This window comes from Chelonoidis abingdonii, chromosome 7 (genome assembly GCF_003597395.2).
Source record: "Chelonoidis abingdonii isolate Lonesome George chromosome 7, CheloAbing_2.0, whole genome shotgun sequence".
NCBI classification, from domain to species: domain Eukaryota; kingdom Metazoa; phylum Chordata; order Testudines; family Testudinidae; genus Chelonoidis; species Chelonoidis abingdonii.
Window position 1 is genome coordinate 13246885 of NC_133775.1, and position 10567 is coordinate 13257451.

General features: G+C 42.1%; 1 protein-coding gene across 1 annotated transcript; it reads left to right on the forward strand.

Annotated features, from left to right (window-relative positions):
- Nucleotides 1-514: 514 nt before the first annotated feature.
- MRPL37 (mitochondrial ribosomal protein L37) lies at nucleotides 515-8745 on the forward strand. Its single transcript, XM_032766935.2, has 7 exons — nucleotides 515-1010; nucleotides 2923-3106; nucleotides 3660-3775; nucleotides 4564-4749; nucleotides 5045-5202; nucleotides 7714-7917; nucleotides 8511-8745. Exons 1-7 carry the CDS (start codon nucleotides 623-625, stop codon nucleotides 8613-8615), a joined length of 1341 nt encoding a protein of 446 aa, XP_032622826.1. The 5' UTR covers nucleotides 515-622; the 3' UTR covers nucleotides 8616-8745.
- The last annotated feature ends 1822 nt before the right edge of the window (nucleotides 8746-10567 follow it).

The window sequence follows — 10567 nt, forward strand, 5'->3', positions numbered from 1 at the left end:
TGAAAGCGACCGATGGGCGGAGCCTCGGGGCAGGGTGTCCGGGTTCCCGCGATTAGAAAGTTGTCAATCAATCCGACTGGCGGAGCAGGGCCCGGCGCCCCCCGTTACGACTCTCTATAGCCCACGTGGGGTGGGCAACGCAGGACGTGGGGCGCCTCTGCCCAGCTCCCCCGCGCACCAGGTGCCCCCCAGCGGCTGCAGCAGCGGCCGCCGGCGCCCACGAGCCGTAGCTGTGGCGGATGCTGGGGGGCGCCTGGAGGCCAAGGGCCCTGCTGGGCCGCGGGGGAGGGGCTGCTTGCCTTGCCCCGCGCCGAGCCGCGCCGCGCCGCGCCATCCTCCGGCTCGCGACCTACCACCTGCCGCCTACCCTCGGCGACACCCCCACCCTTCGCGACCCCCAAAACCCGACTGACGCCGCGCCCCCTTCTGCCGGGAGGGCGGGAACAGACAGTTTACCCAGGCGTCATTGGCTGGCGGTGCCTTCAGTCACCGGCGTAGCAAGCGCGAGCGCTGCGTACCCGGCATGCCCCGCGCTAGGGAAAATGGCGGCCCCCAGCCGGTGACTCTTGCGGGTGGCTGGGCCGAGGAGGGCCAGGGCCGGAGTCCTTGACGGGAGCCGAGCATGGCGGGGTTATGGTGGCCTGTGAGGCCAGCGACAGGGGCGCTGAGGGTGTGGGGCCCACGTGCGCCGCACCGCAGCAAGACTGTGCAGGCCGCCCGCAGGCCGCTGCCCCGCACGCCCTGGACCACCCGCGGGCCGCCCCCGGGGGCCCCCCTGCCCCGCAGCTGGCAGGATAAGCGGCCGGTGCAGGAGCAGATCCCCGGGCTGGAGCAGGTCACCTACGCGGGCAAGCAGTACTTCGTGCCCTGGCTGGCCCGGCCCCGCCACCCGCGCTGGGAGCGTGGCTGGCACGACCCGCGCCACCCCCGGGGGCCGCGCTACGAGGAGATGCCCCTCTACAAGGAGCGGGTCTGCTACGTGTGCCACCAGCGAGCCAAGATGCTGGAAGGTAGCGGGCGCAGGCCAGAGGTGCTGGGTGGCTGAGGGAGCCAGGCCGCCGTGGAAACTGGGGGAGGGGCAGGAGCGCCCAGCCCTGCCTGGGGAGGCAGCAGGGTGTTGGAAAACGCGGCCCCCTCCTTAGGGCATCAGCCTCGGAGGAGCCAGGGTCAGTTCTCTGAGCTGACACTGCTTTCCTAGGTTACCCTGGGCAAGTTACTGCAGCTCTGTGCCTCACTTCCCCACCTGTAGCTGCGGATAAGAGCTGCTGCTCTGCCCCCAACCCGCTATGCTAAATACATCAGGTTGTGAGGTGCTCAGACAATGCAAATGATGGGGTCATATAAATGCCTTAGACTGGGATGAGGGGTGTAGAGGGATGTGCCTGAGAGAGCTGGAGTAGCAGTTAAGGGGCAACCACAATAATATGCAACAACTAGCTGCCAGGCCTAGTTTATAATTAGGGCCTTACCAAATTCAGGGCCATGAAAAACTCATCACAGACTGTGAAATCTGGTGTTTTGTGTGCTTTTACCCTATACTGATTTCAGAGGGGAGACCATTTCTCAAATTGGGAGTCCTGACCCAAAAGGGAGTTGCAGGGAGACCACAAATTTGTTTGGTTTTTGGGGGGCGGGGAAAGAGGGAGAGGGAAACAGAATCACTGTATTCGCACCCTTACTTCTGCACTGAGTGGCTGGAGCATGGCGGCTGTTGGCCAGGTGCCCAGCTCTGAAGGCAGCACCGCACCAGCACACAGCTAAGAGTGGGAATACCATACCATGCCATCCTTACTTCTGCACTGCTACTGGCAGCAGTTCTGCTTTCAGAGCTGGGCTCCCAGGAAACAGCTGCCACTCTCCAGCTGCCCAGCTCTGAAGGCAGCACCACTCCAGCAGTGCAGAAGTAAGGGTAGCAGTACCACAACCCTCTCTCCAAAAACTTTGCAAACTCCCCTTCCCCAGAACTCCTTTTTGGGTCACTAGCCCTACAATTACAAAACTGTGAAATGACAGATTTAAATAGCTGAAATCATGACATTTATGATTTTTGAAATCCTATGACCATGAAATTAACCAAAATGGACTGTGAATTTGGTAGGGCCCTACCTATAACTCAGGTAGAGGCTGCCCCTTATCCTAAAACGGCTCATATCAAGAAGGCATTTTGCGTTGGTTGGAGTGGCTGTAACCTGACTCGTGGTGCGGCGTGCGCCTCCCGCCCCAGCTCACTTGTTTACAACAATAGTGGTGTGCACAGTAGGCTAGCACTTACTTTCTCAGGAGGGTGGACCAAGAAAAATACTGGATTAGGTTGTAAGGGAAGTATGTCACCTGAAGGTATAGGGCTATGCACACTGGGGCTCTGATTTTTGTTGGGGCTCCAGCTACTATGATGATTTAAACTGAAAGCTAAGAAACTTTGGCAAGGGATACAGGCTCTCTTTCCTTTTGATATGGATACCAGTACTTAATTTAAGATGAACTATGCATGCAGCCAAATGCAAGATCTCATTTACATGTAACATGAAGTATAACATGCAAAGTATACACATGGTATATGTAGCCTCTCATATCTTATTTCCTTGTAATTTATAAGCCAATATACTATAATTAAAAAATGAGTAGAGAAAAACACTTAAACTAATCTCTTTCAATAAAATTATTGTATAGTGTAACTTATATGTGCATGCCTCATTAGCACCACTTATTTCAGTGTTGTAAAACAGTACGTAAATGAAAGTGGTCAGACTACATAAAATTAATGTTCCTGATAACTTGGTCATGCTGAGAAGTATTTTATATTAGTGGTAGCATTAATGCTTAAGGTTCAATAGGTAAAAGAGCATTTTTATATTAACCCATTTATGGCATAGTTAACACTGCTGAATATCCTCAGTAAATATATTTTGATTTGACTCCAAGGAGTAAAGCAAGCACTCTGGCTAACAAAGACAAAATTAATGGAAGGCTTACCTCCAAAAGTACTTAGTATTATTGATGAACCAGCCAACCAACTAGAGAATCAGGATGAGGGAGTACAAAATGCAATTTCTCATGCACGTGTCTGGAATACCACTGAACTTATTCCCAAGAGAGAGAGTTATTGGTAAGTCCTCAAAAGTTTAAAAAGTCTGTGAGTTAAAGAAATCTTTACTTACACTGCAGCCTTTTCAGGGAAGCTCTGCTTCAAACAACCAGTTTTTTTTTTAAAACATAGATATTACCCGCAGAACATTAGATTTACTGTTTAAGGTTACTGAAGTGAATTCAGTTTGCATCTGGTTGCCAGCCCTCACTTGTTTACAGTTGTACTTGTGTGTATATTCAAAACTTGTTTTCATCTTATGTCAAAGTGTGTAATAATCTGTGGGTTTGTACAAACTTAGTTCTAGTTTAGCTCATATCCCAGCTAATACAGATGTCAATTGTTTACTTTCAATTATTAAAACATTATCACTGCCAACTTGGAACATGATTGGTATGCCAGATGGATTTAAGAATTAAACAAATCTGCATTAACCATTTGGAAGTGTCACATATTTCATACTGTTTTATGCCTTACTGTATTCATGTACTGGAATACATCGTACATTCTGTACACCTATAACTTTCAAAGTCATTTTGTGTCCTATCCTACTAATTCTTGTCTCATTCTAAAGCCCTGTACTCTTGGAAGACTTGTTACATTTGTGTAGGACAATGGGTAGCAAGTATCCTTCCCTCTCTAAAAGAATGTTGGCTAGAGACTACAAAGTGGCGGCTACATGGGAGAGAGGTTAGTAACTTCTTTCTTTTTTTGTAGAGAACACTTCTCTTTCTCTTTACTTATAATCTTGATAGGGAATAATAAAGAAAAATACTAGCTTTAAAGCTAAGGACATGAATGAGAATTAAAATAAAGCTAACGCCTATGAAACTAAGTGTCTCAGAACCTTTTAGCTTTAAATAGTGCATTAGGCATAGTTGAGGTAAGATGGCTTGTCCCTTGTCCTCAGGAATCTACTATCTATCCGTTAGAGAATATGAAAGACATTGGGGGCAGGAGAGATAGTCAATGGTACATGACAAAAGGGAATCTGAGCATTGTTTTCTTAAGAACTGATTTGTTTACTACAATGTGCATGAAATCTGTACAATCTTTCAAGCCACACTTATATGGGACCAATAACTAGTGAACTGGATAAATAGAAGTGTTATGTTTGTATTCTATGTAAAACATTGTCTCCAGTTGGGCTGCTACTTAACATTCATGGGGGGTGGGGGAGGGAAGGGGGAACGAGGTGCCTTGCAAAATAATTCAGAATTCTTACAGTAATGCTATTTTGACACTGCATGGTTAACTATGCAGGGGTCAGCCTATGGTTTCATTTTTTCATAGAGTATTAAACATTAGCAAATGAAACTTACAGCATCTTTTCCTTTGGATACATGTTACAGTAAAATTATAGATTTATTCTAAATTTATTGCTAACACCACATCTATTAGATTTATTGTTCAAGTATGAGTGTTTAATGAGTTTTTGTCATGTAATGTTTGCATGCAATATGATCTCTTTTTTACAGAATCATCTCTTCTTCAGGTGCGTGGCATGAATGGAATACTTTTGAATGCCATTAATCCATTATTGCCAGTAGCCTCCAAGGATGAGATTCTGGCTACTGAAAACCACACTCTAGAGACCTTCCATCCAATCTCTCCTACAATTGATCTTCAGGAAGTTAATGTATATGAAGAACAAAATGATACAGGTAAAAGTTGTGCAGCACTTACATAAACCTTCAGGCTAATGTTTACTAGTGGACAGCTCAAAAATCTTTAACTTTGCCATTCCCTTAAACATTTCATGTGCTGAGGTTAGATGGTGTACAGTTGATAATAGATTAGCCAATTTGCTAGTGTTATATAGTTATCTTACATGTTCTTCACAGCAGTAAGTCTAACCTGCGTTCATACACATTTAATAATTACTGAAGAGAGTAAAGAAAAGTAACTTTTTGTACTAAACTTTTTTTTTATATCATCTCATGGTTACCTGTAATCCAGGTTTTAGAGAGGGTTATCCCTACCCTCATCCTCACACTCTGTACTTTGTGGAATCAGCCAACATTCGTCCAGCCCGATTTAGACCAGAACAACTCCGGGCTAAAATGCTCATGTTTGCTTTTGGCAATGCACTGGCAAAGGCCAAGATGCTATATGGGGTACGTATTAAAATGCCTGTCATACCTCACTACTTCTGTAGTATAAGTCATTCTTCATGGAGGCTGTTGTAATGATTTTATCTAAAGGTGCAGTACAGCCTGGGTGGTTGCAGATGAATAAATTGCAAGCCAGCAGCAAAGTTAGTTTTGCTTTCAATTATACAAAATTGAGAAATGGTACAGTGATCTCACAGACTTGGATTAGAAGGTAGATTGTTGAAATACTTACTACCTGCACTTTTACTTAATTATGGAGATAGGAGGTATCTGTTGCTGAGTTTTAGTTCAGACAAATATAGCATAGAGTTTGTGATTCAAACTCTCCTATGCTATCTCATCCTTGTGCCACAGTCCTGACCTAGAAGTATGAACGCTAGGTGGGAGTGGATAGGTCAGTCCTTAACACTGTAGTTGAAATTTACAAGAAGGATGCCAACCATGGTGGACTTTTTATGATGTGGACACCTCTCCCTTTGAAACTAGAGTGAGACTTGGGACACTTCAGAGGCCACTAGCTGGCAATGACTTAGTCACCGTTGACCTGGACTGAATTTGAACTGATGACCTGGGGTGAGGGCTTCTGAATTCTGTTAAGTCTGATATTACAATATTTTGAAATCTGCACTGATATCTAGTGACTTTATAGGCCAGAGATTTATAGGTAACCTTTAAGAACATGTTTTGATTCTTAAGGTGTTTGCCAATTCAGAGTAATACCTTGTTATGCCAATAGCAATTACATTAATGTGTTAATGAAGGTTAAACGTAGACTGGCAATGGGTAGAAATCAGTTGAAGCAACTGTCTTGCTTATGGCTAAAATGAAAAACTAGAACAGACGTAATTCAGTTTACTTCTATAGTCCATTGCTATTTGAAAGATTTAATTAAAATTAGGGCTGTCAAGCAATCAAATAATTGTAATGATTAAAAAATTGATTAGTCATACTTAATAGAATACCATTTATTTAAATATTTTTGGAGGTTTTATACATTTTCAAATATATTGATTTCACACAAAGTGTACAGTGCTCATTTATATTACAAATATTTGTACTTTAAAAACCAAGAGATACTATTTTTCAATTCACTTAATAGAAGTATTGTGGAGCAATCTCTTTACCATGAAAGTTGAACTTGAATGTAGAATTATGTACAAAAAACTGCATTCAGAAATAAAAACAATGTAAAACTTCAGAGCCTACAAGTCCACACAGTCCTGATTTGTTTGTCTGAGCAATTGGCTGAACAAGTTTGTTTACATTTGCAGGAAATAATGCTGCCTGTTCACAATGTCACGTGAAAGTGAGTGGTGTTCTCATGGCACTATTGTAGCCAGCATTGTAAGATATTTACATGCCTGATGCGCTAAAGATTCATATGTCCCTTCATGCTTCAACCACCATTCCAGAGGACATGCGCCTATGCTCAATAACAATCCAAAGCAGTCCGGACTGACGCGTGTTCATTTTCATCATCTGAGTCAGATGCCACCAGCAGAAGGTTGACTTTTTTTTTTTTTTTTTTTTTTTTTTGGTGGTTCAGGCTCTGTAGTTTCCACATAGAACTATGCTCTTTAAGACCTTCTGAAAGCATGCTCCACACCTCATCCTTCCTCAGATTTTGAAGGCGCTTCAGATTCTAAACTTTAGATATCTCACATTGGTACCTTCTTGCATTCTGGCAAATCTGCAGCAAAGTTTCCTTAAAATGAACATGTGCTGAGTCAATCATCCGAGATTCTGTGACATGAATATGGCAGAATGCCAGTAAAATAGAGCTGGAACACCACAATGTTTCCCTCAAGGAGAGAGTCCACCTACACAACACAACTTTTTTTTTTTTTTTTTTTAAACAAGCATCAGCATGGAAGTGTGGCCGAAGCATGAAAGGGATATGAATGTTTAGCATCTGGCATGTAAATATCATGCAGTGCTGGCTACAGAAATCCTATAAATAAGAAATGGGCAGCATTATCTCCCATAAGTGTAAGTGTCTTAATGATTGGCTGAACAAGAAGTAGGACTGAGTGGACTTGCAGGCTCTAAAGTTTTGCATTGTTTTTGAATGCAGTTATGTAAGTTGCAATTTCATGATAAAGAGATTGCACTTCAGTACTTCTATGAGGTGAATTGACAGTTTTACAGTGCAAATATTTGTAACCAAACATATGAAGCAAGCAGTGTACATTTTGTATTGTGTTGTAATTGAAATCTATATTTGAAAATGTAGAAAAACATCCAAAATATTTAATACATTTCAGTTGGTATTCTATTGTTTAACAATGTGATTAACTCAAATTAATTGCAGTTTATCATATGAGTTTAACTGATTGACAGCCCTAATTAAAATACAAAATCTATATTCAAAACCTGTTTGAATAGAGTAACTTTCTGGGCAAGATAACACTTTTGTTAAAGTCGTGGCTTTAAACCAAATGATGATTGCTGATTCTGTATTTTCTCATCCATTGTCTGTTGTAACTCTTCCTCTCTTCCCTCTACCCTACCCAGGATGATCCCAAAGTTTTAGAGCACCCAGTAGTAGTACAAAGCATTGGTACAGAGGGTCGTATTTTCCAGTTCATGGTGTTCCAGTTAAATACAACAGACTTGGCCTCTAGTGATGGTGTTAAAAACCTTGTCTGGATTGATTCTGATCAGTATATGTATGACTACATCCGGTATCTTCCAGGCATCAGGAAGAAGGTTGTCAAGGTAAAGTTAACAGGCTTGAGAGAACTATTTTACTCACCAGAATTATATAATGTAAATCCTACACTTTTATATATATTTTGAGCCTTAAGAGCTTGTACAGATGGTATTGGTATAGATAGGACAATAGGCTGTTTGGTACTTGTGAACGCTGAAATAATATAGGGCAACTATTAGTCCTGTTTATATATCAGTGTAGTCAGCTGCTTTGCAATTTATATTAAACTTGCTAAGATGGAGACATCTTATGTAGATGTACAATTTCATTATGTCCTTATTGAAAAAGTTATTCAGTGAAATAACTAAGAAAATGTATACTTGCATGCAATGGTCAGCCTCGATATAAAGTAAATGGAGAGAATGGGAATTGTCAACTCAACTCCCCTAAGACTAAGACAACTCTTTAATTTCACTGAGTAAATTCCCCACCCATTACTATAATCCCAATGGAAATACGCTCAAACCGGCTTATCTGTCAGAAAAAGCTTGTTTCAGACAGATTGCCGTCTTTCAAGGGGTCTTGAAGTATAATAAGACTATTGCTTAGGAAAGTATCAGTTCACTACAAACTGAATATCCAAGTCTCTTCTTCACAGTTTCCCGCTGGAATATATGGCTATCAACCTGACACATTCAAGAAGTTTCTGGCACTGTATTTGCATGGAGCTGTTCAAGATTCTACTCAAACCAAAATCCTTTAAGTTCACTTCCCGCTATTCTTTCATCAGAAGATCATACAGCTAAGCAAATGTGATCGTATACTGCTCCCAAATTGAGTAATTTAAGGGTTTAAAATCTAACAATTTTTGAAAATAAAGACTTTAAAAAGAAGTGTGTGCACTTGAATATAAACTTTCATTGCAATGGCCTAACTGTACCATTATACACATGCATTAAGTTAATGAACCTAGCATCACTGAGTATTTTCCCAATTTTCCATCATTATCAAGAGAGAATATGCAAACCAAACTGCCATTTATTTCTTACTAGTTGTAGGAGCGATTCTGGATGTAGCAGCTGGGAGAGCAGAAATCCACAGAGTAGAACTTGAGCACAGAATGTGTTGAGCGGGTACCTGACTCCAAAGCAAACAGCACAGTGCACCACTACCCTGATAGAAGGCTGTCCTCAAGAGGCAAAACAATCTTACTGTGTTACAGCAAACTTGCTTTGATCCGCTGGAGTGCGCAGCCCTGCTCCCCCAGAGCACTGCTTTACCGTATTATATCCGAATTTGTGTTATATTGGGTCGTGTTTTTAGCAAGGTAGAGGTGTAGTTAGTTCCCAAGTTGCATTCTGTAGAAAACCCACCTATATAAAGCTTTAAGCATAAAGTCGTGTGGGACAATAGGCCTTCATAATCACCATACTTTTACTTAATATGTTTTTGGCAACTTAATGCCCAGCTCCTTATTAGTGATTTACTTTACAATATTATCTTATTACCATCAAAATGGAGTTTCTCTGGAGGCAGAGAACTGAAATTCTTCAGGCACAATCACTGGTAAAGAGTCCTGTTAACCTGAAAATGTGTTAAAATGGCTTTTGCGTCTATAGCTATTAGTTTGGGGTAGGGAGAGGGAAGGATCGAGCCCCTAGGTGTGAGCATCTCTCTACTAGAGCTGCAACAATCACCCTGTGTTTTAGCATGCTAGCTCAAATCTGTCCATCCAGGCTAGGAGGCTCACTCCCAGGTTGAGTGTAGACATAATGTATGGGGCTGCAATAGTGAGTGGTCTCAGAACCACAATTCAAGAAGGATATTAATAAAGTGGAGCAGGGTCAGAAGAGCCACAACAATGACTTATTAAAAAGATCAGAAAACGTGCCTTCAAGGATAAGCTAAACAGACCGAGCTCCTTGAGTCTAACACTGACAAGGTTAAGTGTGACTTGAGTACAATCTAGAAGTGCCTATACAGGGAACAAATATTCAATATGCTCTTCAGTGTGCAGAGAAAAACAACAATCCAGTGGCTGGAAGTTGAAGCTAGACAAAATTCAAACTAGAAATAAGGTGTAAATTTTTAACAATGGGGGTAATTAGCCTTTGAACAGTTTACCAGGGGTTGTGGTGAATTCTTCCTCACTGAGAATTTTTAAATCAAGATTGGATATTTTTCTAACAGATTTGCTGTAGGAATTATTTTGGGGAAGTTCTAGGGCCTGTGTTATACAGGAGATCAGACTGGATCATCATAATGATCCCTTTGAGCCTTGAAATCTATGCATTCTTACACAGATGACACTTACAAATTTAGACTATCTTCAGATCAGTTGTCTGTAACCCTAGGCAAAGAGGCTGGATTGGCTGTGGCCCATGTGAAAGCATTTTCTCACTCCATAGTCCAAGTCCTTAGCATGTAGGAAATAACATGATAGTTTATACAATTTCTTAAGGCACAGTGCTAAAGGAATTTTTGAGCATATTAAGGTCTCAAATCTGATACCAGTCTCTGCTTCCTTATCTTGGCTGACACTCTGGATAAAAACCTCCTGGGTGGTCCTATAATAGAAAACATTAAAGAGCCTTAGCCCTTACTCAAATTGTTTAGGAAGCCACAGTTTCACTAGCCAGATTCTGAGTCAGCAGTTGTACCCAATAAATCTTGAAGTCAACTTCTGTAAAATCAAGTTGGAAAATTCAATATGCA

Coding starts and splice junctions, on each gene's coding strand:
- MRPL37 (XM_032766935.2), top strand. CDS start 623: ATGGCGGGGTTATGGTGGCCTGTGAGGCCAGCGACAGGGGCGCTGAGG. Junction 3,776..4,563: donor GGCGGCTACATGGGAGAGAG/GTTAGTAACTTC, acceptor TCTTTTTTACAG/AATCATCTCTTCTTCAGGTG. Junction 5,203..7,713: donor AGGCCAAGATGCTATATGGG/GTACGTATTAAA, acceptor TACCCTACCCAG/GATGATCCCAAAGTTTTAGA.